General features: G+C 52.9%; 2 protein-coding genes across 8 annotated transcripts; one reads left to right on the forward strand and one right to left on the reverse strand.

The window, feature by feature from the left end:
• Positions 1-5,325: 5,325 nt before the first annotated feature.
• On the forward strand, positions 5,326-15,600 carry STAP2 (signal transducing adaptor family member 2). 6 transcript variants are annotated; one of them, XM_060145546.1, is made up of 13 exons: positions 5,326-5,464; positions 9,564-9,635; positions 9,783-9,905; positions 11,453-11,509; positions 12,006-12,106; positions 12,588-12,722; positions 13,075-13,144; positions 13,231-13,333; positions 13,459-13,524; positions 14,498-14,653; positions 14,740-14,832; positions 14,909-14,989; positions 15,537-15,600. In XM_060145546.1, the coding sequence occupies exons 1-13, from the start codon at positions 5,363-5,365 to the stop codon at positions 15,548-15,550; spliced, it is 1,173 nt and encodes a 390-aa protein (XP_060001529.1). In that variant the 5' UTR covers positions 5,326-5,362; the 3' UTR covers positions 15,551-15,600. The 6 variants fall into 6 exon arrangements, with proteins under 6 accessions (XP_060001529.1, XP_060001524.1, XP_060001527.1 ...); XM_060145541.1 differs by lacking the exon at positions 15,537-15,600 and adding an exon at positions 15,244-15,405; XM_060145544.1 differs by lacking the exon at positions 15,537-15,600 and adding an exon at positions 15,152-15,385.
• A 137-nt stretch (positions 15,601-15,737) lies between these two features.
• FSD1 (fibronectin type III and SPRY domain containing 1) lies at positions 15,738-26,369 on the reverse strand. Of its 2 annotated transcripts, XM_060145548.1 has the most exons (13): positions 26,251-26,369; positions 25,158-25,253; positions 24,859-24,990; positions 23,983-24,084; positions 23,270-23,292; positions 22,978-23,099; positions 22,242-22,451; positions 18,970-19,068; positions 18,008-18,167; positions 17,581-17,660; positions 16,337-16,588; positions 16,145-16,233; positions 15,738-16,033 (listed from the first exon to the last, which is right to left on the reverse strand). In XM_060145548.1, exons 1-13 carry the CDS (start codon positions 26,263-26,265, stop codon positions 15,923-15,925), a joined length of 1,491 nt encoding a protein of 496 aa, XP_060001531.1. In that variant the 5' UTR covers positions 26,266-26,369; the 3' UTR covers positions 15,738-15,922. The 2 variants fall into 2 exon arrangements, with proteins under 2 accessions (XP_060001531.1, XP_060001530.1); XM_060145547.1 differs by having other exon boundaries at positions 16,145-16,588.
• Between the last annotated feature and the right edge of the window lie 1,311 nt (positions 26,370-27,680).

Here is a 27,680-nt window from a genome sequence, read left to right on the forward strand (position 1 = left end):
CCAAGCCGGGCGGCAGTCTCTGAAGGGTTAACTTCCACCCTTCCCGGCGGCCCTCGACTGATTCCATGATTGGATCACAGCAGAGCCAGCCAACCAATTAAAACTGGGTCATTTCATCTTCAGCCAATAGACGGTAGAGGCTGGATTCCTTCCAGCCAATCAGTGTTAAACTGCTCCTCCTCTAGCAGTCAGCAGGAGACTCCGGCCTCACGCATCCAATCAGTTGTAGGGTCTTGTCCTCAGCTAGCCAATCAGCTCGCGGGTCAAAGCTGGCTCGTGGCCTCCACCCCCCACCCAACGCTAGCGCTTCGTGCATGTGGGCTGAGCCCAACTAGTGCGCCGCACAGCTGCAGCCCTTTCTTTTCTCGGTGGCCGCCGTCCCGGGACCTCCGCTCCGAGGCGCAGGGCCACCTCCCAGCGCTGGGACTCACCAGCCCCTCGCAGGGCTTAAAGCCCGGGGTGGGGGCTCCGTTAAGCTGCAGGGCACCTTTGGCTGGGCTCAGCCGCATATGGGTGTACCCGACCCGGGTTTGGAAGAGGGGACAGGCTGTTAGGGGCGGGGGTGTCCAGCCAGGATGATCTGGAATCAGACTGGACCTGGCTCCAAATCCTGCGGCACCACTTCCCAGCTCTGTGACTTTGGCCAAGTGTCTCCACCTCCCTGTTGCCTCCTGGGGATAATAATTCCTACTTCAGAGTTGTTAAAGACCAGGGCTTGACAAAGAGTAAGAGCTAGGCAATGTGAATGATTATTATTACTCATGATGAAATAAAAGTTATATTTTAAGGCAGGACAAGAAAAAGTAAACAAAATTCTCTGTTTGTTTGGACCTCCTTCCTCCCTCTCTCCCCAATCTGCATTACACATTAACCAGTGATCCTCAAACATGGGAAGATGGGAATGCCTACTCAACAGTAAATGTAACTTCTTAAAAGAATAGTGTTCTTTCCCAGCTCTGTAGGGGATCAGGATGATTTGCTCCTCCTTTTTTTTTTTTTTTTTTTTTTGCGGTACGCGGGCCTCTCACTGTTGTGGTCTCTCCCGTTGCGGAGCACAGGCTGCGGACGCGCAGGCTCAGCGGCCATGGCCCACGGGCCCAGCCGCTCCGCGGCATGTGGGATCTTCCCGGACCTGGGCACGAACCCGTGTCCCCTGCATCGGCAGGCGGACTCTCAACCACTGCGCCACCAGAGAAGCCCGCTCCTCCCTTTTTACGGGCTTACCTGGACTATCTATCCTTGGTGAACTTTATGTAGAATATCAGTATCATTTCGATGTATGATCCTTTGTCTCAAGGCGGTCCAGTGGTTAAGACTCCATGCTTCCACCGCAGAGAGGGCGCGTTCGCACCCTGGTTGGGGAACTAAAGATCCCGCATGCCCCGTGGTGCAGCGTAAATAAACAAACAAACAAACAAATAAATAAATAAAATGTATATGTGCCTTCAGCTTCTAACAGGCAGAACAGCTCTCAGCACTTTCTGAGAATCTGCTTCCTCTGTTATAATCCTCAGTTTGGCTCAAATAAAATTCCCTTTTTTCTTCTTCTTAACTTGATAGTTAAATTTCATTGACACTCACTTTGTGTCCAGTCCAAACCTCCTTTTGGAGTCATCTCACCACCCACCCAGGAGCTAGCCATCAACTATGCATCCCCCAGCCCCTTAGACTCAGCAGAGCTCAAACTGGCCCGTTTATTCCCACATACCCTTGCCTACTTTCTCTTTGGCTCTCTTATAAAACCCAGGGCTGGATCTCGAGCCTCTCCCATCTGGATCATTTCCTAGGGACTCAGGCCTCCACACTCACCCACACCCTGTCCATCTCTCACCCTGGCTGGCCCCAGAGAGATCTTTATAAAATACAACTATGACCACCTCCCTCCCCATTGCCTTTGATAAATAAAATTAAAACTAACTGCTGTGTGGACTTCCCTGGTGGTGCAGCGGTTAAGAATCCGCCGGCCAGTGCAGGGGGCATAGGTCTGAGCCCTGAGCCTAGAAGATCCCACATGCCGCGGAGCAACTAGGTCCGTGTGCCACGACTACTGAGTCTGCGCTCTGGAGCCCACAAGGCATAACTACTGAGCCTGTGCTCCTAGAGCCCGTGCTCTGAAACAAGAGAAGCCACCTCAATGAGAAGCCCGGGCACAGAAAGGAAGAGTAGCCCCTGCTCGCCGCAAGTAGAGAAAGCCCGTGCGCAGCAACAAAGACCCAACGCAGCCAAAAATAAATAAATAAATAAATTTAAAAAACAAAAAAACAAAAAAACCTAACTGCTGTGACCTTATTAACCATTTACAGCACTCCTATATGGCAGATAGTATAATCAACATTACCAGACAGTTCAGCAGATGAAGAGGTTGCCCAGACTACACAGTTCTTGAGCAGATTCCAAAGGCTATTCTTTGCTATGCGTATAAAGTCCAGGCAGCCTTATAACTACGAAAGAAATTGAATTTGTAATTTTAAAAGTCCCCAGAAAGGAGCTAGATATCTTCAAGATTCATAAATTCATTAGCTACACGTTAATTTCTGTAGCAGACCTGGCAAGTATTTGAGGTCAAAACCTTATGTGTTTTAAAAAAATGTTTTTTACCCTATGTGTTTAAAAAAATATTTTTTACCATGCTAATAAAAGTATTCATTTGCTTGGGAGGAAAAAAAAAAGTCCCAAAAAAGAAATCTCCAGGCCCAGATGGAGAATTCTATGAAGGTTCAAAGACAAATTAATACCATTTTACATATTCTCTTCCAGAAAATTGAAGAGGGAATATTTCCCAATTCATTTTTTTTTAAAGATCTTTTTGATGTGGACTATTTTTAAAGTCTTTATTGAATTTGTTACAATATTGCTTCAGTTTTATGTTTTATTTTTTTGGCCGCGAGGCATATGGGATCTTAGCTCCCTGACCAAGGATCGAACCTGCATCCCCTGCATTAGAAGGCAAAGTCTTAACCACTGGACCACAAGGAAAGTCTCCCCAAGTCATTTTATGAAGCTAGCATCTCCCTGACACCAAAACCAGATAAGAAGAGTACAAAGAAAACTACAGGATATACCTCATGAATCCAAACACAAAAATCCTTACCAAAATATTAATAAATAGAATTCAGCGATACATAAAAAGAATTATATACATCATGACCAAGTGAAGTTTATTCCAGGGGTGCAAGGCTGGTTCAGTACGCCAAATTCAGTCAGTGTTTTCCACCATATTTAAGAGACTGTGGTGGGTGGAATAATGGTTCCCTGAAGGTGTCCATGTCTGAATCCCCAGAGCCTGTGAATATTTAGGTTACATGGCAAAGGGGATTTAAGGTTGCAGATGGAAGTACAGTTGCTAATCAGCTGACTTTAAAATAAAGAGATGATCCTGGGACTTCCCTGGTGGTCCAGTGGGTAGGGCTCCACACTCCCAATGCAGGGGGCCCGGGGTTCAATCCCTGGTCAGGGAACTGTATCCCGCATGCATGCCGCAACTAAGAAGCCCGCCCGCCACAACAAAAGATCCCACGTGCCGCAACTGAGACCTGGCGCAGCCTAAATTAATTAATTTTTTAAAATAAAAATAAAATAAAGAGATGATCCTGGACTATCTGCTGAGCCCAGTGTAATAACAGGGGTCCTTAAAAATGGAAGAGAGTCAGGAAGAGATAACTATGGAAGAAATTCAGAGTGATATGATGTGAGGTTCCTACCCACAGTTGCTGGCTTTGTGGATGGAGGAAGGAATGAGGAAAGCTTCTAGAAGCTGGAAGAGGCAAGGAAATAGATTCATTCTTTGAGCCTTCAGAAAGGAAAACAGCCCTGCCAACACCCTGATTTTAGCTTTGTGAGATCCACGTAGGACTCCTAACCTACAGAGCTGTAAGATAATACATTTGTGTTGTTTTAAGCCTTTAAATTTGTGATAATTTATTATATCGACCACAGAAAACTAACACACAAGCTAAAGAAGAAACATCATAAGAACGTATCCATTCATGCAGAAAAAGCATTTGACAGAATTCAACACCCACTCATAATAAAAACTCTCAGCAAACTAGGAACAGAGGGGAAACTACCTCAACTTGAAGAAGCACGTCTACAAAACTTCAGTTAACATTGTGCTTAATGGTGAAAGACGGAACACTTTTTTTTTCTTTTGCCACGCCACGTGGCATGTGGGATCTTAGTTCCCCGACCAGGGACTGAACCCGTGCCCTCTGCAGTGGAAGCATGGAGTCTGAACCACTGGACTGCCAGGGAAATCCCACTTTTCCCCTTAAGACTGGGAACAAGGCAAAGATGTCCACCCTCACCACTCTTATTCAACAGAGTCCTGGAAATGCTAGCCAGCACAATAAGACAAGAAAAGGAAATAAAAGGCATACAGATTGGAAAGGTGGAAGAAATGAAACTAACCCTATTTGCAGATGACATGATGGCCTGTGTACAAAATCACAAGAAATCTACCAAAAATGCCCCTTGAACTAAGAAGTGGGTTAGTTCAGCAAGGTTATAGGATAAGAGATCAGCACACAAAAATCAATGGCATGTCTGTATGCTAGCAATGAACAATGAAAACTGGAACTAAAAGTACAATGGTGTTTATAATTACTAAGGAAGAAAGAAAGAAAGAAAGAGAGAGAGAGAGAGAGAAAAGAAAGAAAGAAAGAAAGAAAGAAAGAAAGAAAGAAAGAAAGAAAGAAAGAAAGAAAGAAAGAAAGAAAGAAAGAAAGAAAAGAAAGAAAGAAAGAAAGAAAGAAAGAAAGAAAGAAAGAAAGAAAGAAAGAAAGAAAGAAAAAGAGAGAGAAGGAGGGAGGGAGGAAGGAAGGAAGGAAGAGAAAGACCATGTCTGTGGGTTGGAAGACTCAACACAGGACATAAAAGATGTGAAGTCTCCCTCAACTGATATACAGGTTTAGTGCTATTCCTGTCAAAATCCCTGCAAGATTTTTGGTAGATACAAACAAGATTGTTCTAACGTCCAGGCGGCCTAATGGGCTTCCTGGACATCGTACCACTCTCTGGTCTCATCCCCTCACCACTCTGGCACCAGACTCCGTTCTCTCCCTTCCAGGCCTTTGCTTAGGCAGGTCCCCCTCCTGATGCCCTGTCACTGACAGCTCCCAGCAGCTCTCTCCTCTGTTCCCTTACTCCAGCCAGGCCTCCCTGACCTCTTTTGGGCACCAGAGAGGAGGGGATTTCCCTAAGATCTCGGGACCTGCCCAGGCCCAGCCCCCATCCAGCCCTGGCAGGGGAGGGAGCTCGGGAGCTGACAGAAGAGAGGAAATTCCCCTGGAACCTGTTTCTCTGCTTCCTGGCTCAGCTGGGGCACCCACTGGAGGGAGAGGCCAGGCCAAAGACCCGGCCCGCCATGGCCTTGGCCCTGAGGCCACCCCGGGTTCCCAAGCCCAAGAGGAGCCTGCCCTCACACTACCACGAAAGCTTCCTGGAGAAGAAGGGACCCCGAGACCGGGTAAGACGGGCCAGGGAGCTGGCGCTGCTGGGCGGCCGAGGCAGGTGCAGCACCTCTCTGATCCTAGACCTCCGCAACCGGCCCAGGATAATGCGGTGGGTGCTGGGTGGGGCAGGGCATGGACTGGGGGCTGGGAAAGGTTACGTCCCTCTGTCTGTCTGTCTCTGTCTCTCTCTGTGTCTCTGATTCTGACCTGAGCTCTTTCTCTTTCTCTGTATTTCTCCCTGCCTGGCTCCATCTCTCTCTGTCTTGGTCTCTTTATGTCTCTCTCGGATACAAACAGGATCAGCGACTTTACTCCAGGAAATGGGGAGTCTTCTGATTCCCACACCTCCCCTCCCCCCCCCACCCCCGGCCCTGAGCTAACTCTGTGAACTTCAGATCCAGGGGTCAAAGTCAGTACAGATTGTGAGGAGGGACAGTGAGAATTAATGGAGGCTACGTCCCACAGAACCAGATACTGGCCAGGGGCCCAATATGTGTGTGTGTGTGTGTGTGTGTGTGTGTGTGTGTGTGTGTCCTCCTCAGAATAAAGCCCAGCCTGGTTCCCACTAAGGCCCATCCCCCTCCTCATCTGCATACTCATCTCCTACCAGGAGGCAAACCAACCAGGCTTTTCTCTGCCTTTGCCCTGGCAGTTTCCTCCTCCCGTTTCCTCCTCCCGTCCTTCGGCCTCCACACATCCAAATCCTCCCCAGCCTAGAAAGCATCCAGAGGCAGGAGATCTCAGGGGTTAAGAAAGAGCACGAGGGCCCCAGAGGATGAGACCCAAGTTCACATCCCTGCTCCGCGCGGTCCTGACTCCCACGCCGTGTACAAGTGACTCTGCATCTTTGTGCCTCGGTTTTCTCTATTATAAAATGGAGAGAAAAAAAAAAAAAAAGGACTCCCTTGGTCGTTCAATGGTCAAGATCCCACACTTCCGCTGTAGGGGGCGCAGGTTCTATCCCTGGCTGGGGAAATAAGATCCCACAGGCCACACCGTGAGGCCAAAAACATAAAATTAAAATTAAAACGAAAAAAATAAAATGGGTTGACAAGGCCATAGGCATGGTTACAGAAGAGGGATATCTCTTTTTTTTTTTTTAATTTATTTTTGGCTGCGTTGGGTCTTCGTTGCTGCGCGCGGGCTTTCTCTAGTTGCGGGAAGTGGGGGCTACTCTTTGTTGCGGTGCGTGGACTTCTCATTGCAGTGGCTTCTCTTGTTGTGGAGCACGGGCTCTATGCGCAGCGGGCTTCAGTAGTTGTGGCACACGGGCTCAGTAGTTGTGGCTTGTGGGCTAAGAGCGCAGGCTCAGTAGTTGTGGCACACGTGCTTAGTTGCTCCATGGCATGTGGGATCTTCCCGGACCAGGGCTCGAACCCGTGTCCCCTGCATTGGCAGGCAGATTCTTAACCACTGCACCACCAAGGAAGTCCCAAGGGATAACTCTTTTTTTTTTTTTTTTTTGCGGTACGCGGGCCTCTCACTGTTGTGGCCTCTCCCGTTGCAGAGCACAGGCTACGGACGCGCAGGCTCAGCGGCCATGGCTCACGGGCCCAGCCGCTCCGCGGCATGTGGGATCTTCCCGGACCAGGGCACGAACCCGCCTCCCCTGCATCGGCAGGCGGACTCTCAACCACTGCACCACCAGGGAAGCCCCAAGGGATAACTCTTAACATGCCAAGGATCTGACTCAGCGCTTTGCATGTATTAATTCACCCAATTCTCATAGCAGTCTCTGAGGCAGTTACCTTTTTTTTTTTTTTTTTTGGCCATGCCAAGAGGCATGTGGGATCTTAGTTCCTGGACCAGGGATCGAATCTGTGCCCGCTGCAGTGGAAGCCCGGAGTCTTAACCACTAGACTGCCAGGGAAGTCCCAGGCAGGCACCATTATTATTGCCATTTTATAGGTGGGGAAACTGAGGCAGAGATAGCTTGAACAATGTGCAATGGATGGCACATAGCTGGTGCATGACAAAGTAGGTCTGACCATGTGAGTTTAATCACTTACTGCTGTATTCCCAGTGCCTGGCACACAGTAGGTCTTCAATAAATGTAAAATGTATATATGTAGTATGTACCTATGGATGGACAGATGGGTGACTGGGTGGAGGGACAGATAGGTGAATGGATGGATACATAGAGCTATACTTCGGAGACACTGCAGGTTTGGTTCCAGACCACCACAATAAAGCAAATATATATTATTTATTTATGTATGTATTTACGTATTTATGTATGTATGTATGTATTTATTTTGGCTCCTGCCAGGTCTTAGTTGCAGCATGTGGGATCCTCAGCTGCGGCAGGCGGGCTTCTCAGGTGCAGCATGCAAACTCTTAGTTGTGGCATGCAGGACCTAGTTCCCCATCCAAGGATTGAACCCAGGCCCCCTGCAATGGGAGCACCCAGTCCCACCACTAGACCACCAGGGAAGTCCCACAATAAAGCAAATATTGCAATCAAGTGAGTCATATGAATTTTTTGGCTTCCCAGTGCCTATAAAATTTATGTTTACACTAGACTATACTCTATTAAGTGTGAAATAGCATTCTATCTTAAAAAAACAATGTACGTACCTTAATTTTAAAATAACGCTGTTGGGGGGCTTCCCTGGTGGCGCAGTGGTTGAGAATCTGCCTGCCGATGCAGGGGACACGGGTTCGTGCCCTGGACCAGGAAGATCCCACGTGCCGCGGAGCAGCTGGGCCCGCGAGCCATGCCCGCTGGGCCTGAGCGTCCGGAGCCTGTGCTCCTTAACGGAAGAGGCCACAGCAGTGAGAGGCCCGTGTACCACAAAAAATAAAAAAATAAAAAAAATAACGCTGTTGGAAAAATGGCGCCGAAAGACTTCTTCAAAGCAGGGTAGCCAGAAATCTTCAATTTGTAAAAAAGAAAAAAACAGAATATCTGTGAAGTGCAATAAAATGAGGTATGCTTGTAGACAGGTGGATGGATGTGTGGGTGAGTACATAAGTTGATAAAAAGGATGAATGGATGGATGTGCGGCTGGATGAACGGATGGATAGGCAGATGGATGAATTGATAGGTGGATTGATGGATGCTTGATCGCTGTCAATATAAGAGCTACCCTCATTATCATTATGGACTAATTAAAGTACCTCCTGTTTCAGGAAGTCTTCCCAGATTTCCCAGTTGGAGGGCTTCTCTCCTCCTCTGTGATCTCTTGGTCCAGGATCTATCCCTCCCTGAGGGTGCTAATTTCTCTTCTTTGGAGGATTTAAGTATCTATGCTTTCTCTATCTTTCTAAAACATCATTATTTTATTTTATTTGGCCGCACCATGCAGCTTGCGGGATCTTAGTCCCCACCCCCACCCCTCACCCCCAGGGATGGAACCTGTGCCCCCTGCAGTGAAAGCACGGAGTCCTAACCACTGGACCGCCAGGGAATTCCCGAAACATCATCTATTTAGAAAAAGAAGCCATGCCCCATTTATTATTTTGCCTGCAACAGAGCTGAGCGCAGAGTAGGTGCTCAGGGAATATTTGGTGAAAAACAAATTCTACAATCTTATAATCTGATTTGTATCAGCCCCTTCGGCCTCCAGAGAGCTAGGACATTTGGAATTCAGAATCCTGAGGGGGAAATCCTGAATCTGCAGACCTTCTAGTGTCCAGAGCCTTGTGAAATTCTGACTGTAGACTGAGCACCTAGCCCAGTGCCTGGCACCTAGGAGATGTTAATATTTACAGGGTGGATAAGGGGACAGGGGGTTATATGTATGTATGGGTGAATGGGAGGGTGGAAGGATGGGAGGGCGGAACAGATGGATGAGTGGGTGGATGCATGGAAAACCATAAAGTGAGTTAGAACAAATTACTCCTAAAGCTCCCACCCCTGTAGGTTCCCTTTGGTCCTTTCTGAGAGTAACAGATCCCCAGAAGCCGGGTCATGGATGAGGAGGGCCTCCCCTAGAAGGCAACACTTGTTCACAGACCCAAAGCAGGTGATGAATGAAACTACCTAAAGATCTGGGAGAAGAGTGTTCAGGCAGAGAGAACAGCCAGTGCAAACGTCCTGAGGTAGACTATGATGGAGGTACCCAGCCTTGCCACCTCATCTCCTTCTCTTTCTCCAACTCTGGTCCACAGGATTACAAGAAGTTCTGGGCAGGCCTCCAGGGCCTGACTCTCTATTTCTACAATAGCAATCGGGACTCCCAGGTAAGGATGGAAATGAAGGCTCAAGAATTGGCCCACCTTGACCCCAGGGACCAAGCAGAGGACGTGGATGGTATGTTGGTATGTCTAAGACAGGGGGCCTGAGGGGCCACAGGCCTCGTGCTCAGACCCTGTCTACTGTGCCCCCAGCATATGGAGAAGCTAGACCTAGGAATGTTTGTGAAGCTCACAGATGAAGCTCCCTGGGGGAGCTCCCATGACCGTGGCACCCACTTCTGCTTGGTCCTGCGGAACCAGGAGATCAAGTTCAAGGTAGGTGTCTTAAGGTGGGGCTGGTAGGAGACCCTTCCTTCTTGTCACACCCACCAATAACACATAGTAGCATGGAGTCACAAAAAGTTTACCACTGGGCTGGTGACACTGGGCAAGTCACTTAACCTCTCTGGGCCTCAGTTTCCTCAACTGAAAAGTGGGATAATATATGTAAAGTGCCCAGAACAAGATCTGATCCACAAAGACCATCACTGCCATCATCCAATCTTTCAGCTAACATTACTGAGCACCTACTGTGTACCAGACACTCTTCTAGTGTCAAGGCAGTGACTAAGACAATTAAAAATCCCTGTGCTTAGAACATTCGCTAACACCATACCCAAAAATAAACTCAAAATAGATTAAAGACCTAAATTTAAGACCGGATACTGTAAAACTCCTAGAGGAAAACATACGCAGAACACTCTTTGACATAAATTGCAGCAATATCTTTTTGGATCCACCTCCTAGAGTAATAGAAACAAAAATAAACAAATGGAACCTAATTAAACTTAAAAGATTTTGCACAGCAAAGGAAACCATAAACAAAATGAAAAGACAACCTACAGAATAAGAGAAAATATTTGCAAACGATGTGGCTGACAAGGGATTAATCTCCAAAATACACAAACAGCTCATACAGCTCAATATCAAAAAAAAAAAAAAATACAACCGAATCAAAAAGTGGCAGAAGATCTAAACAGACCTTCCTCCAAATAAGACATACAGATGACCAAGAGGCACATGATAAGATGCTCAACATCACTAATTATTAGAGAAAAGGAAATCAAAACTACAGTGAGGCACCACCTCACACCAGAAAGAACGGCCATCATCAAAAAGTCTACAAATAATAAATGCTGGAGAGGGTGTGGAGAAAAGGGAACCCTCCTAACACTGTTGGTGGGAATGTAAATTGGTGCAGTCACTATGGAGAACAGTATGGAGGTTCCTTAAACAACTAAAAATAGAGCTACCATATGATCCAGCAATTCCACTCCTGGGTATATATCGGGAGAAAACAATAATTTGAAAAGATATATGCACCCCAATGTTCACTGCAGCACTATTTACAATAGCCAAGACATGGAAGCAACATAAATGTCCACTGACAGATGAATGGATAAAGAAGATGTGAGATATATATATAAAGCCCCTGTGGCTGGAGCAGAGTGAAAGGGGGAGAGAGGGAGGGAATGAGGGTTGCGGGGGTGGGGGGAAGGGGCAGGTTGTACAGGGCCTGTGGGTGACCAGGAGGACCTGGGCTTCTACCCTGAGGGAGGTAGGAGTTAAGGGAGGGTTTCAAGCATAGGAGATACATGATCTGACTTATGTTTTTTTTAAATGTTGATGTAATAACATTAAAGAATAACAGTACCCCACATTACTAAGAACTTATATTCAGACATCATTCTAAATTAACCTGTTCAAGCTCATTTAATCTTCAAAACAGCCCTTGGACACAGGGACTCTTATTCCTCACTCCCATTTCACAGATGACTAGACCGAGGCTCATCGACACAAAATCTTTTTCTTTCCCTCTCTAGGTAGAGAGTCTGGAGTCTCGGGAGATGTGGAAAGGCTTCATCCTGATGGTGGTGGAGGTAAGAGTGGTCGTCCTCGGCCCCTCTCTCCCCCATTCCCCACTAGGCCTGCTCGGAAATCCTCTTTTTAATTTCCAACCTTCATTCCCCAAACAAACCTCTCCAGTATAGCAAACTGGTCACAAACTGGCGGCCTATGAGCCAGATGTAGCCCATAAACATCTTTTGTTTTGCCAGCAAAGTGCTATAAATTTAAGTCAGCTGCTATCACTTAAAAACCAGGAGTGTTAGTAAACATTCCTGATTTCTAGGTTACTCATTTGTTCCCAGTCTGCCCCCTGCAGGCCGTTGAGTTTGAGACCCTACATGCTAGCATTTGCTCTGTCCTCATCACCGAAGTCCCCTCTATGCCCTCTTTGCCCCTGAGGTGTCAGGTGGCTCTGGAGCCGCCAGACCTGGGTTCCCATCCTGGCTGTATCCGCACTCTGGCCTCAGTTTGCCCCTCTGTGACATAGTCACAGCCTCCCATTCCCTGACGCCCCAATGCCCCCCTCAGCTCCGTGTCCCTTCTAACCTGAACCTGCTGCCCGGACACCTGTACATGATGGCCGAAGTCCTGGCCAAAGAAGAGGCACGACGTGCGCTCGAGATGCCCTCGTAAGTGCCGAGGGTCTCCAGGATGGTGGCGGGCTGGACAGCATGGAGCCGGAGAGGGCAGTGAGCGGGGTCTCCAGGCGTTGGGTCTTGAGCGTAAGACTGCATCCGGGCAGGGGCTGGGATTAGGTCTCACAGCTGGGAGCCCTACTGGGTGTTTGGGGCGGGTCTAGCTGCCTGGGGGCGGGCCTGGATCTCCATGGGCGAGCCTAGGTGCCTGGGGGCGGGACAAGTTTCACAGGAGAGGGTATAGGTGCCTGGGAGGCGGGTATGGGTCTCTGAGCGTTGGCCTGTGTGCCCGCAGGATAGCCTGAGCCTCCGGAGGCAGAGCCTGGGCCTGGGGTCGGGCAAGGCAGGGTCTCCAGGAACCAGGTCGTGGACGGGAGGGCAAGGCTGGGTGCCCAGGGGCGGGGTTACGTGGGGAGGGCGTGGCTGTGTCTCTGGGGGCGGGGCCTGTCCTGGTGAGTGACGCGACCCGCCCTAGGTGCTTCCTGAAAGTGAGCCGGCTGGAGGCTCAGCTGCTCCTGGAGCGCCGCCCCGAGTGCGGGAACCTGCTGCTCCGGCCCAGCGGGGACGGCGCGGGCGGAGTGTCGGTCAGCACGCTCCAGACGCTCAACGGGTGCGCATGCGTGGACCCGGCACCGGGGTGGGAGGGGCGTCGGGTGCGGGGGTGTGGTCATATATAGGGGCGGGGCCAGGCAGAATGTGGAGCCGGGGGCGGGGCCTCCCGGGATGGAATCCATACAGGACGGTCCTCCTGGGGGGCTATGCCAGGACCAGGCGCAGGGTTTTTCTAGGAGGTGGCGTCTTTCGAGGGCCTGGTCCCCTGCAGAGACCCACGCCAGGATGTGGCGTGGTCAGTGTGCAGGGGAGCAAGTCGGGGTTGGGCCCTCCATGGTGGCGGGGCCCGGACGAGGGGCAGGCCATTTTTTGTCCTCACCCAGGCCACTCACTCGCCCCTGCCCTTGCAGGACGCCGGTGGTCCGGCACTACAGAGTGAAGCGCGAGGGCCCCAAGTACGTGATCGACGTGGAGGAGCCGGTGAGCGCTGGGCCCGGGTCCCGGGAATTGCAAAGGTCTGCTCCCCTTCCCCGCCAGCCCTGATAACATCCCCTGTCTGACCCCAGTTCTCCTGCACCTCGCTCGACGCAGTGGTCAACTATTTCGTGTCGCACTCCAATAAGCAGCTGATGCCCTTCCTGCTGGACGATGACTACGAGAAAGTGATTGGTTGGTGCAGCCTCAGGGAACTCTGGGGGCCCAGTCCACGCCTCTCCCGCCCCCTCCCCGACCCGGACACCCTTGGGTCAGCCCCCAGCCGCCGTGCCTCCTCCAGGCCGCCCTCTCTGTTCCAGGCTACGTGGAGGCGGATAAAGAGAATGGCGAGAGTGTGTGGGTGGCGCCCTCGGCCCCCGGCCCAGGTGATACCCTGTCCCCGCGGTCGCCACTGGGGCAGAGTGGGGAAAGACCTAGGAACCTCATGGCACCACCTGTGCCCAATCTTCTACCCAGAGTTGCAGGGACCGAGAAATTACCCAGACCTTGCTCTCTAGGGGCTTCCAGGTTATGGAGGGGGCGGGCATGGCTGGGCACAGACAGTCCCAGCCCTGAGGAGTTGAACCTGGGGCTGGAGGGTGGGAGGGGAAGACGCGGCACCTAGAGCTGGGAGAAGAGGAGGCAGGGCAGAGTAGAGGCGAGTCTTCCTGGAGGAGGGGCTGTTTGCTGAAGGTCCCCAAGGATTTCAGTAGGTAGAGATGGGAAATCAGGGTGGGAGGTAGTCCCGATTACGAAGCAAGAAGAGACTGGAAAGGTCTGTGGAGTGAGCAGTATAGTTCTCCCTGGGCTGGTCAGATGCTTCGGACTCCACATGCATGATGGGCCCAAGTATACATACATACATACATGCCACACTCATGAACACAGACCTGTATGTGTTCACCTGCATCATCAGAAGCTCCTATGTAGATAGTGGCTCCACATATGCATGAATACAGGTGTCACACAGTTCCAGTCCCATGTAGCACACATATACATACCTCACGTCACAATCACGTACGTACACACAAATGCAGACATACCCACTCAAGAGCACAAATTCAGACTTTTACACATACACTAAATTAGTGTACACACTAATATAGACAAGCGACCCAGCACATACCTTAGCATCCATGCGATGTCATGCACACACGTGTGTATAAACCCTTTGCATATATTCAACTGCTGCAAATTCACCCAGTGTCCATGTATATGCTAAACAGGGACACACACACAGACTCATAAACGGGCACGTGCACAGACACACATGCATGCAACGAGGTGTGCACATACATCCTCATCCTGAGGTGTCTCTGCACCACGTGGGCCCTGACAGTGACCACAGTTTCCCACCAGGTCCCGCAGCCCCTAGGGGCGGCCCTAAGCAGCTGCCTCCCTCGTCCATCACGCCTGTGTCCAGCCAGGACAAGCTGCCCCCACTACTGAACCAGGATGAGAACTATGTGATCCCCATTGGAGATGACCCAGCTGCCAACTACGTGAACGGGGACGGTGGGTGGCGGCCGGGGTGGATGAGAGTTGGAAATGAGGAGCGGGCTGACGACTGGATGTGACATGCCACATCTCTGTCCATGCAGTGCCTTCCCCTAGTCGACCAGTTGTCCCGAAGCCCAGGAAGTTGGCCATGTTTCAGGCAAAGCCTCCAAAGCCACCCATCGTGCCCAAGTCAGGTAGGGGTCCCTCTTCCCAGCCCCTTTCCCATCCAGCCAAGAGCCAGCCTCAGCCTTCATCTACCTTCTCCACCAGAGCCCAAAAAAGGCCTCAACAGTGGCCTGGCCAGGAAGCTGGCAGTCAGCTCAGCGCAGGCTTCCTCCTCCCCGACCACAGGTAAGGGGTCAATGCAGGGTGGGCTTCACAAGCGGGGGACCCGTGTAGTCACACATGGGTGACCTCCACGCTTGGTTTAATGCTCTGCTGGGTCCATCTTGAAATTCCTCATGTCCACTGAACACATGTTTCATTTTATGCTGGGCCCCGAAAATTCTGCAGCAGTCCTGGGTGGATATAAGAGAGAACAGCCTGGACTGGGGAATCCCTGGTGCCGCTGAAGCCTCAGGGACCACCCCCCTCCCCACTCCCAGGGCTGGCAGCTGTGACAGCAGAGCTGAAAGGGAAACTGCAGAGGAGACTGGCGCTGCAGCAGGCAGCCGAGTGCACGGGGGACCAGCGGGCCCATCTCCAAGTGTGGCGCATCAGTCAGGCAGATCCCTCCTCCCAGAATTAAAGCTCAAGTGACCCCAGGACCTGCGTGTTTGGCTTGGCTGGTGGGGCAGTGCGGGCTCCCTCAGACGACTGCCCACGGTGGTCCTCAGCTCAGCAAAACCTGCCTCCTGACCCTCAAGAAAAGCCTTTTTTTGGGGGCTGTGCTTCACAGCTCATGGGATCTGAGTTCCCCAACCAGGGATCGAACCCGGGCCTCAGCAGTGACAGCTCTGAGTCCTGACCACTGGACCGCCAGGCAATTCCCAAGAAAAGCCCACTTCACAGCCAAGAAAGCTGAGGTCCAGAGAGGGCCAGGCACACCCAGTGCCACCCAGCCCCGAAAATAAGACCAGCAGCACCGCCTGGCCAGTGTTTGACCTTTATTAGGAGGTGAGGTGGGGAGGAGGGCCCGCCCCCGTGCCCGCTCCCCACTGGTGACCCCATCAGGAGTTAAGGCTCCAAGCAGCAAGTGAGAGGAGGGTGCCCAGCTGAAACAGCCGAGGCCTGGAGGCGCCCCCACCCCCCGAAATCAGCCCGGCTGACGGGCCGTCCCGAGGCCTAGGTGAGGCTGGTGTTGGAGCTGCTGGTAGCACTGCCCCGCTTCTGCAGGCAGCGCACAGAGCTGGGGACCTGTAGGCCTGCCGTCACGTGGAAGCTGCCACACCACACCTGGGGGACGGCGTTGGGGGGGACACAGACACAGGGGGACACAGGCTCAGTAGTGAAGCCAGCCCTCACGCCACGCCCGCTCTTACCCCTGGGCCGCGGAGGAGGCCTCACCGTGAAAGCCGGCAGCAGTGGCTGTGTGAACTTGGCCTTGAAGGTGTGCAGCAGCTGTTTGGTGCGGGCGTTGTAGAAGGACAGGAGGCCTGGGGTGGAGGGCAAGAGGAACAGGGGGACCGGTAAGAGGGGTTTGGGCAGAGAGACGGCGGACAGGGGTGGCCGGAGAGGTCAGCGGGGGCCCGGGGTCACCTTGGTGGAAGTCGCAGTGCACGCCCAGGCAGTCGGGCACGGGGGTGTCCAGCACCTTGGCCTTGTTGGCGTGCTTGGCAGTGAAGCTGACCTGCAGCCAGTTGTTGACGTACACGCACCAGGACGCGGCTGTCTTGCCCAGCTGCTCGAAGCGGCCCAGGCTGCGGTAGGCCACCCCCAAGCCAAAAGCCTTGCTGTCCGGCTCGTAGCGCACCTCCCAGTAATGCTCCCCGCCATCAATCAGCGTGTCCCCTGTGGGGCGGAGCGGGCAGGGGGGACTGGGTAGAATCGGGTCCCAGGTGCCCTTTCACAAAGGGGCAACCAGAGCCCAGCTATTCCCTCCAGATACTGCTCGGTCCTCAGCTGTTCCTTCCAGATACTCCAGGCGTCCCTAGATATTCGTTAAGTCCGGATCTTCTCCAAGCTTCAACTAGATCTCAGCTACTCCCTGAGTCCACATCCTCCCCGGACCCCGGATCCAGATTCTTGCCGCCTCAGCTACTCCCCGATCCAGCTACTCCTGAGCTGCAGCTTCTCTGCACGCTCTTGCCCCACCAGATGGTAGCTTTTCTCCTCACTCATTCCCAGAAACCAGCTACTCCATAAATTTGTGCCCTCCCCGCCGCCCCCTGCCACAAAGTACAAACCACACTGGCTTCCTCATTTACCCTGGCTTCTTTTTCAAGCTTTTCTTCTGGACAGTGGTGATTCCCCTGAACTCCAGGTCGTCCTCGGACTCCAGCTTCTCCTTCACAGGATCCAATCCGTCCTGCGGTGCTAACCGCTCCTCTCATCCTAGCCATTCTCTCCACTTCTCAGACTCAGCGACTCTCTCTGGCTCCTCCGCTCACCCTAAGCCACTTCCCCGAGCCCCTGTCTTGCTTCAGCTCCTCCACAAACCTGGCTGCTCCACAGGCAACTGTTCTTTCCAGCTACTCCCCGAGGCTCAGCTACTCCCTGAGTCTCAGCTACTCCACAGACCCCAGGAAATCCCCTCCTCAAGCTCCTGCCCAGCCACTCCCCAGTCCAGAACACCCATAAGCTCTGATTCCCCCCATTAATCCCTCAGCCCCAAATCTTCCCATTCCTCCAGTGTCACAATAACACATTATTGGGACCATTCCCACAGAAGCTTTGTTGATAGCTGCCTCAGTTTCCCCAGCCAAAGGAATTCTCTCCCACCACCCCCCATCAGGGCCCTGCCCAGAGTACTCCTCTCTCCTCCCATCTACCCTCCTCCTTACCCAGCACTGTGTAGGACTCAGCTGTGAAGCGATCCCGTCCCCCACGACCTGAGGGCATCCTCTTGGGAGATGGAGTACCTCTGTGGGCGACAGGGAAGGGGAAGTCTCAATTCAGAACTCACCTCTCCCATCGGAGGGCTTCCCTGGTCCACCCCAGCCACGAGGAACTTTTCATCATTCCCTGACTGTCTGTGGTTCTCTTCACACACAGGGCCTCTCATGTCAGAACACACCAGTGCCCTTCCTCATCTGGACAACTATTCAACCGTCAAAACCCATTTCAAAGTCTCCTCTCCATTCACTCTTTGGGTCCTCCCAGCTCCACATCCCTCCCTCCACCCCAGCCTTGAGCACACTGGGCTTTGTGTGTCCATGTCCAGCTTGATCTCCTCCACCAGAGACTCAGGGAGGGGAGAGGGCAGGCTACCTGGCTGGGGAGTTGACGGGAGACGCCGTCCGCCCCTTGCCATCTTTCTCGCGAGCTTTGATATCCTGCACCTTCCCGCCCATGGCGTCCCACTCCACGGAGAGATCATCCACCCGCAGGTTCTGGTGGGATGTGGACGCATCCAGGCGGAACATGAACGCTGGGGCCAGGCAGATGTGGGAGTCACAGAGATGGGGAAACCCGGAGGCACAGAGAGAGACAGACAGTGACCAAGACAGACCATGACAGGGACAGAGAACAGAAAAACACAAAGAAACAGACTAAGACAGAGAGAGAGCAAAAGAGACCAATGGACAAAGATTCAGAGACAGAGAGATACAGAGACAACAGGCAGAAAGACACCAATAGACAAGATGGGGAAGAGTGGAGAGGGCAGAACATGTAGCCAGAGGAGTGAAGACCCAGGGCTTGTTGCCTAAAGGTATCCCAGGTCTGAAGCCATTTTCAAACCACTGTGCTGCCCTGTGCTTCCACTGGGGATTAATCCCAGGAAAGGGGCTGGGCTATAGCATGACAGAGTTAAGCAAGATTGCATAAGGACTTCCTATCAGGACATTCAAAGGTGTCACTGTGGGAGGCTAACAAATCTGTCTTCAGTACTGATATCCCATTCCCAATTCTATAGCACGCTTAGCCATTTTTTGGAAAAGAGAGAGAGAGAGAGAGAGTGTGTGTGTGTGTGTGTGTGTGTGTGTGTGTGTGTGTCTAAAAACCATCCAGGGAAAATGGGATCAACTGCAAATGCAAAGAACAATACCAGCTTTATACCAGACACTCAGGCTAAGGAAGCTACTGTGGACCGAGCACTGAGCTTCCTGGCAACCATGGCAAAAAGGGTCACAGAATCCCGCTTAGAAGATTCTCCTCAGACACCAGTCCCTGGGGCCCTGGGAGTAAGGGGTTATGGTGTCTCAGCCAGGGCAGGGGTGGGAGCCAGTCACCTGGTGTCTCCAGGGTCACTGGCTCAGAGAACTCGCCTGAAACTGCCTTATTACAGGCCTTCACACGGAAATTCATGTATTTCATGTCAAACTTGAGACCTACGAGACAACAGAGGAATCGACATTGTGTACGCTTTGAGCAATAGATTAGAGGCCCCTGTGTCCCACAGTAATCCCACCACCCTTCATTCTAAGGAGTATCTTATAAATGGCATCCCTGAGAAACCATCCTTGCCCTCATTCACCTGTGGGGTATCACTTGGCTCTGCCCACAACCCAAACTGGCCAGTCAGGATGCTTTATGGCTCAGTCACACCAATTGGTCCAGGGATAGGCACATGACCCAAACTAGCCAATCAGAATCTGCCCTGGGACTCTAGTATTATAACGAGCAGATTCTGTCTTTCCTCTGGGCTCGCCAGCTAGGAGGAAGCTCCTTTTGAGAAAATTTTCCAGCATGTCGGCAAGCCTCCTTGAGAATGCAGCCCTAGAGCCAATGAGTGTCAGGAATGGAGCTGAGCGAGTCATTTGCTGGAACCCCTGGATCTAGCCATGCCTGGTTCCTTAAAGACTTTCCATATTACTAGGTTATATCCTACCCTCCATTTCTATACTTTAAAAAATATATTATTAATTTCTTCTAATCTTACAAAATAAAAGCAACCATCAAGCTGTCTTCTCCCTCAAGCAAAACCTCTTTGGAGAGCTGTCCACACCCCCCTCTCAGCTGCCTCACTCCCTCTCCTTCCTTTGGCCTTGTTAATCCTCATCTTTCAGGATTTCCTGGCTGACCACTCCTTCCTTCATGGAACATTCTCTTTCCTTGGCAGCCATGGCAGCCTGCCCCCTCTGATTGCTCCCCCTTGGTCTTCTTTGCAGGCTCCTCCATACCCTCAAATGTATGGGTGCCTCAGTCTGGAACCCCTGCTCACCCCACTCTGCTGACTGTCCCCTTCTCACCCTTCAGACACCACCTCTCCACCCACAGCACTCACAGCCCAACCTTTAGCTCAGACCACATGTCCAGCTGCCTCCTGGGCATTCCTCACAGGGTGCCCATTCTCTGGGCATCCCAAACAACACTTAGTACCCCCTGCTCTGAAATCTCCCATAGATCCCCTTGCCCTCAGGGTAAAGTCCCCGTTCCTCCTCTCCCCTCTCCCTACAGTTGTGGTTCCCTCTGCAGACTTAACTAGTTCCAGGCACAAAGGCCCAGTGTTCTGGCCTCTGAGCCCTTATCAGGCTGTTCTTCTGCCTGGAAGTCTGTTCTCCCCCTCTTCTCTTTTGGGCCTCAGCCTGGCTGTTAACCTCCTCCAGGTGCCCACACAGACTGCCTCCCCCTCCCTTGGAGCCCCTTTTCTGAGAGTAAGGTGGTTTGCTCAGCAGCGCCATCTACTGCCCCAGAGCTAAGACTACCTACCACCCAGGAGGCTTGGTTTCAGAATCACAAACCCATCTGACTTTTGACTGTGCGTGCCTCAGTTTCCTACTCTGCAACCCAACAATCATATCCCCGACACTGAGCAGGGTTCACATGAGGATGAGATGGGTCAAAGAATATAAGTTATAAACTCAACCCAAAGCTTCCTGTCTTCCAAACAATCAACGAGAGAGTAGGCGGACTGCAAATAACCACAAAGGATCTTTACATAGGTGAGCGAATTCATCATTATCCTGAATATCGCAGGTCTTTTGAGGGATTCAAGTTCCTGCCCTATGGATTTTGGAAAAGGCCAGAGAGGTAAAGAGGATGCATCCAGAAGCCTGTGATGGAGAAGGTCTACACCTTGATGACGGTGGTGATGACACAGATTTACACATGGGATAAAATTGCACATGGGATTACACAGGCACACACGAATGAGTGCGTGTAAAACTGGTGAAAAGCGAGTCAACACTGCAGAAGGTACCCGTATCAGCTTTCTGGTTCTGGTATTGAGTTCTAGTTATGTAAGCTGCCACTACTAGAGAAAGCTGGGTATAGCCACACAAGGGACTATCATTCAGGCTTAAAAAAGGAAGGACATTCTGACACAGGGTACCACGTGGATGAACCTTGAGGACATGATGCTCAGTGACATAAGCCAGACATACTGTGTGATTCCACCTATATTAGGCACTTAGAGTAGTAACAATCGTAAGGACTGGAAGTAGAATGGTGGGTGCCAGGGGCCGCGGGGAGGGGAATGGGAGTTAGCGTCTAATGGGGACAGGGGGACTTCCCTGGTGGTCCAGCGGTTAGGACTCAGCTTTCATAGCCGAGGGTGTGGGTTCGATCCCTGCTCGGGGAACTAGGATCCTGCAAGCCGTGTGGTGTGGCCAAAAAGTTAAAACAAAGCTAGTGGGGACAGAGTTTCAGTTTTGCAAGATGAAAAGTTCTGGAGATGGATGGTGGGGAGGATGTTAGCACAACATCATGAACGCAGTGAATAGCTGATCTGTGCGCTTAAGAATGGTTGAGATGGTGAATTTTACGTTATGTGTATTTTACCACAATAAAAAAAGATTGGGGGAAAAAATGGGATGTGTTTATTTTGATTCCCATGCAAAGGATAAGCCAAGAGTTTCTCAGGCCCTCTCGCAGGTTGCTGGCTTTTCTTTCCTGCAATTAGCATGCTCATTAGTAACCATGCAGGCTAATTACAGCCCAAGAGCGGTGGTGATAGTTATCTCGTCAGCGAGACTCTCCCCGCCCCTGAGGATTTCCCTTGGCTCAGGACGGCTTCTTAACTCATTAGGGATCCCTAATTTTATCTTCCATCAGACCCTCCCCTACCAGCTGGACGGATTCCCCCAGGCTTTCTGCTCTCTTATAACTGCCAAGGAAATCCCCAAATCCTGGGAGGGTAGCCCCCCAAACACCAGTGCACAGAGGAGGGATTTTCACCCACTTTGCTCCCCCCACTACTCCAAGGCTGGTGCTTGGTACCCTGCAGACATCAAGTCAAAATGAATGAATGAATGAATGAATGAACGAATGCTGGATCATAGAGATAAGACAGGGATGGAGGAGGCCCTCTCGGCCCGTACCTCACTCAGTTCCTTCATCTGTAAAATGGTGATAAAAAGCACGCCCATTACACGTGGGTAAAATGCTTAGCGCATAGTAAGCCCTCAGCACGTGGTACAGTGGCTGTCACCAGTATCGTTTTCATCATTGTTATTTCTGCTACGCCCCACTGGTCCAGCCCGGCTGCTCTCACACCCCACGTGCCTTGAGGATCGTCCATGAGCCCCAGGTTGACTGATGGGGAAGGGTGAGCTGCCCTTACCGGTCAGGGTATATTCTGTCTGCTGGATGCCCTCGATGACCATCCAGGGCTGGTCCTCCTTGAGGCGGGGCGGGCCGTCAAAGTTGGTCCGCCGATACTCCAGCACATAGTGGTCAATCTTGTTGTCCTCGTCCGGCATGCGCCACACCAAGGTTACACAGTTGTCGGCCACCAGGGACTCGGCCAGGTCGATCACAGGGGCACTAGGCACTGCCCAGGACAGAGCAGAGAGGGGTGTCAGGGCGCTGTGCCTGCAGGGGCGGGCCTTGCTGTAACCCCACCCACATAATAGACCTTCTTGGGGGCGGGGCGTCCTCTGGATCCCAGGATTAGGGGCGGGGCCCCTCTGGGTTGTGGGGCCTGGGGGTGGAACCTCCTCAAAGGGTGGAGGGTAGGGAAGAGATTTCTCAGGGTTTAACCAACAAATGGCTGGGCCTTCTCTGGATTCCACCATTCAGATGAAGAACATTTCCAGAACACGACCAATTGGGGGTGTGGCCTCCATGGGACTCCACCCCTGGTGGGTGGGGCTTCTTCAGGGCTCTGTCACAGGGTGGGGCTTACTCATGGCTCCATCCACCGTGGGGTGGGAACTCTCAGGGCTCCTCCCCAGGGCGGGGCCTTCTGGGGTTTCCACAAATGGCTGTCAGCCCTACTCTAGGCCTTGTCTCAGGGCCCCCCAGAATCCCGGGCCATTTCCCTGCAATCTTGGCCCTCCAGCAAGTTCCCCTCTCACCAGGCAGGAACGTGAGTGCCTGTAGCATCCTCCGCTCCTGTGCAAAGTCCACCATGAGGTGACTCATGTTGTCGCTGACCTTGGCTTTCAATGACAGCCGGAAGGCGGGGGCCATCGTCACACTGCAGGGAAGGAGGTGGACGCCCAGGCCTAGTCCTCCGAGGTGTGTGTAGGGGACCCCCTCCCCCTTCTTCCTGTCCAGTGCTCTGGGCCAAGGGACCCTCACCTGGGCATTCCCACCTTCACAACAGGGGTGGGGCAATGGGGTGGGAGCCAGGTCCCAGCATCTTACCCATCTTTGATTTGCTTGGCAGCCTAGAAAGAGGGACAGAATAAAATCCAAAGAATTGTGTTGACTGAGTCTGAAAGCCAGTATACAGACAGGAAGACTGAGGCCCAGCCAGGCATCTATGTGGCAAAGTGCCCCAACACTGGGGCAGAAAACCTTGGCTGTGCCCCGAAGGGATAGGGGGCAAAGACAGGCTCCCACCCCGACCTCCCACCCAGTACCCAGTACATACAGTTGGCTGATTTCGCAAATAAAAATTTTATAGGATGCCCAGTTAAGTTTGCATTTCAGATAAACAGGAAATGATTTTCTAGTATAAGTAGGTCCCATCCAATATTTCAGACACACTTATACTATCGCACGTGACATATGACTAAAAAATTATTCGTTGTTAAATCTGAATTTCAGATAAAGGATGAATATGTATTTCTGTGTAAATATGTCCCATGCAACACTTGGGAAATATTTATACCAAACCTTTGCATGAGATATACTAAAAAATTTATTTGTTCTTAAATTTGAATTTCAGATCAACCACGATGAATTGTTCTTTTTAGCGTATGTCCCATGTGATCTTTGGGATGTACTTAGACTAAATATTGCATGGGCCATACTTATACTAAAAAATTACTCGTAGTTGATCTGAAATGCAAATGGATCTGGGGGTCCTGTATTTTATCTGGCAGCCCTACCAGTCTGGCTCCCGAGGCACCTACCTGAGGAAAGTCCCCGCGGTCCGTGGCCTGCAGGGTCTGGTTGGCCGTCTCCAGAAGCTCCTCAGAGCTCTCCAGAGCTCGCGTGCAGGCAGCCAGCTGGTTCTGCAGGTGCCATGGCACCGAGAGAAGAGACACCTTACTCCACTGCCTCAAGCCCTCCCAGGGCTCCCCACCGCCTTCGGGATGCAGGGTACCATGCCCTTCTCCAACTGCAGGTGGGAGAGGGAGGCTGGCCCTCTGCAGGCAGGGCATCAGAACCACCTGGGGATCCCTTCCTTAGAAATGCACATGCCCAGGCCACATCTAAGCCCAGGGCTCCACATCCCCCAGGGATGGGAATCTGGGGTGTTAGGAGGTTGCCCAGGAGGTTCTGGTGCAACCTCCAGCGACCCCAGCTTGGAATCTGAGACCCCAGGAGACTCACAGGGGGGTGTTTGGCAAGGGGTGATGCCCTCAGATCTGGGGCACCAGTGGGAAGGGCTGAGAAATTGGAAGCGCTGGGTGAGGACAGGTGGGGAGGAAAAGCCAGATGTACGGGTGGGGCTGTAGCCGTGGAGAGGAGGGGTGGATGGGAGAGGGGATTAAGAAGGAGAGCAGGTGGGTGGGACATTAATAGGTCATGGCCAGGGAGGAGGCTGGGAAGACCCCAGGAAAAAAGAGGAGGTGTGGCCGACACCGCTAGAGGGTCTGGCTCTGGACACCGGGGACACTTGGGGACATCTCTGGGAAGGGGCACAGGAGGAGGGGCAGGTTTGGAGGAAGATGCTTAGGCCAGCTGGGCTCTGCTGAGTGCGAGGGGTGGGATGGAGGATGGCGTCTGGGCGGGGTTCCAGGAAAGCACCGCCCCCCCACCCCCCCATCCCCCCCCCCACACACCTGCAGCTCGTAGGCGCGGCTGGCACGGTCTTGCTTTATTTTCATGAGCATGCCCTCCTTCAGCTCCTCCAGGAGGGAGAAGAGGGACTGGAACTCGGCTTCCAGGTCTTCCTGCACCTTGGCCGAGTTCGCCTTTGGAGAGACATTGTGGGGTCAGAAGGGCTAGGATTGTCAAAGCCAGTGCTCAGATGGGGAAACAGGCCTGGCCGTGGCAGCCAGGCCCGCGAGTCCCACGGACATCAGCAGATTAGCTCGTATGGCTGCCCCTCCCTCCCTCCTGGGGGGGGTGACTTGCTTACCTCCACGTTCAACAGCATCTGCTTGAGGGAGTAGATGAAACTCTGAATCTCTTCGTTTTTCACAGCCAGTGTCGTGATGATCTTCCGCAGAGCCTCCTGCCCCCAGGAAAGCGCGCACACAGGTAAGCCCCTCAGCCTGGCCGGGCTCCCCGACTTGAGGCTCCGCATTCTGTCCTCCAGGCATCCAGGGAGGGGATGCGGGGGCCACGGTGCCAATGAGCTTGGGCATCCACCAAGAGCAGGCCCTGGGCGGAGCTCTGGCCCTACATCCCTCAGGAAGCGGGCAGGCATTAGGCACCCTATGCGTGCCCATTTCACAGGGGAGGAAACTGAGGCTCTGAGAGAGCGTCTCAGGAAGGGACAGACCCTGGGCCCCAGTTAGGTCTGTCTGAGCACAAAGCCTTCAACCAGGTACCTATATCCTGAGGGCAGGGCATGATCCAGGGCGAGGGACTAGCTTCGGGAAAGAAACCCCAGAGGAAAAGGAGGCCTGCAGAACATGGGCTCATCTGAGGAAGGGGATACGCTGGGAAAAGGGATTAGCAAGGAGAAAGAAGGTACCTGAGGGAGGCTTAGAGAGGCCAGGTAAGTGGAGAAAGGCAAGGAGGCCTGGAAGAGGGGATGCGGGAGGGAAGGAGGCCGCGTTGGGGGATGCTGCTGGGGCCTGTATCCCCAACCCAGGCCTCCGACGGGTGCTTTTCCTGGGGGCGCGGGATTGATGGGGTCACCAGTGCTGAGTTGACGGGGCGTCCTCCGAGGCGGGGCGGGGCGGGGGCCGGGACACCTGGTCCGCAATCCGGGTGGAAGGCGTGGGAGATGGAGTCAAGGCTGGGTCCGGGGTACTGGGAGGGCGAGGGTGACATGGAGGGGATGTGCCCGAACCCAGGCCAAGATGATGTGGGGTCGTGGCGAGAGTGGGGGGGGGGGCCGAGTCTAGAATCGGGGCTAGATCCGGGCGCGGTTGCGGTGGGGGTGGGGCTTCCTCCGCAGAGCAGCTAGGGCGGGGGGGCGGGGAGGTAGCTGCGGCATCACCTGGTCCCCTCCTCTTGTCTAACCCCGCCGCGGGCCCCGCCCCGCCCCGCCCCAGTCTTACCCTCTGGTCCTCCATGGCTGCAGCCCAGGTCGTCCCCGGCCAGGGCCGCGGGTCTCACTCGCTCTTCTAGTCCCCAAGCTGCCTTTGCCGCTGCCGGTAGCCAATGGCCCGCCGAGCCCTCGCCGCCGCCGCCGCGCCCCCGTCAGCGCTCCATCACTGGCCGCAGGGCGCAGGCGCGCCCCTCGCGGCAGACTGGGAAATGTAGTCCTTCTTGCGCTAGGGTCGCCGAGAGCCGAGACCCAGAGCCTGGGTCGTACCAGGCGACATTGCTAATGATGTCTGAGCTGGAGAGAGCCCGGAACTGGGAGGCAGGATGCCTGGGTTCGACTGCCGTGTGGCCTTGAGCCTACCCCTAGTCTTCCTAGTGCCTCAGTCTCCCCACTCTCTCACCCACACAACTTCCCAGCTGCCACTCAAACTGGAATTCCACTGCAACCCACCTCCACCTGGCCCAGAGATCTGCCCCCCGCAACTAGTCACGCCTTACATTTACTGAAAAGCCAAAGTCTTTTGCACAAGCGGATGTTCAGCTTCCAAAGCCGCCTTTCCCTCCCTAAATCACAACTGAACTCCTATGCATCCCACAAAGCCCCAGGCTCTCACATCTCCTCCAGAAGCCTCTCTGCCTGCCCAGAATCCATAGGGCTAGGAGGAGGCTGGGAGGCACTTCCTGGGGAAGTGTGGGCAGAGCGCCACCGCAGGGGCCTCCCTGTGGTTGACAGGAACAATTCTGCCAAGAACACTGACCCTCTTCTTTCTGGTTGAAAAAAAGGAGGTCACACTGTGGTTGGGGGTGAGACATTGAGGCCTAGGAGTCTGCCTCCTCCTCCGGGGTGGGTACTGCCGGCTGTGGGGTGATGGGTGCAGGGCTGGGAGAAAGTCCAGAGCTTGTGAACCCCCTCGACTGGGCCCCCAATCTTCTCCCCAGGCTGTGGGGACAGGGGAGCCACCCTATCTGCCGTGGGACTCAAAGCCATTAGCAGAAATCCCTTCCTCTGAACCCCAAAGGAAGACACCTTGGGGGCAAAATAACTGAGGCTGGGATTCTGCCATTCTGTCCCCTGCTCAGGCCTCTGCCACCTGCTCCCCTCCCCTCCCCTTGCCTCACCTGCCCTTCAATGTGTCCCCCCCAGCCTAGGTGTGTTTGTATAGTCTTTTAGAAGGATTTTCACTCACATGATCTCCACCACATACGCATACTGCTTTTCAGATTAAAAAAAAAAAACTTCTGGGAAACTGAGGCAAGAGGTGACAGGAAGTGGAACCCCAAGCAGCAGTGGCCACCAGATGTCTGCTGGCTGCCCGGGTGTCACCTATACCTCTGTGGTGGGGGTGGAGTGTCACATATGTCTCTGTGGCAGGAAGTCTGTCATGTAGGAGGGGGAGGGGGTTGGCAGGATGCTGGGAGAGGGGAGCCTGATGGGCCAGGA

Source organism: Lagenorhynchus albirostris, chromosome 3, assembly GCF_949774975.1.
Source record: "Lagenorhynchus albirostris chromosome 3, mLagAlb1.1, whole genome shotgun sequence".
In the NCBI taxonomy this organism is placed as follows: domain Eukaryota; kingdom Metazoa; phylum Chordata; class Mammalia; order Artiodactyla; family Delphinidae; genus Lagenorhynchus; species Lagenorhynchus albirostris.

What these genes read in the sequence shown, in the direction of transcription:
- STAP2 (XM_060145540.1), top strand. Translation starts at nt 5,363, where the DNA reads ATGGCCTTGGCCCTGAGGCCACCCCGGGTTCCCAAGCCCAAGAGGAGC. An exon ending in ACCAGGAGATCAAGTTCAAG is followed by an intron (nt 9,906 to 11,452) that starts GTAGGTGTCTTA and finishes TTCCCTCTCTAG; the next exon opens with GTAGAGAGTCTGGAGTCTCG. An exon ending in CAACTACGTGAACGGGGACG is followed by an intron (nt 14,654 to 14,739) that starts GTGGGTGGCGGC and finishes CTGTCCATGCAG; the next exon opens with TGCCTTCCCCTAGTCGACCA.
- FSD1 (XM_060145547.1), bottom strand. An exon ending in GACAGAATATACCCTGACCG is followed by an intron (nt 19,069 to 22,241) that starts GTAAGGGCAGCT and finishes GTTGTCTCGTAG; the next exon opens with GTCTCAAGTTTGACATGAAA. An exon ending in CCCGTCAACTCCCCAGCCAG is followed by an intron (nt 17,661 to 18,007) that starts GTAGCCTGCCCT and finishes TGTCGCCCACAG; the next exon opens with AGGTACTCCATCTCCCAAGA.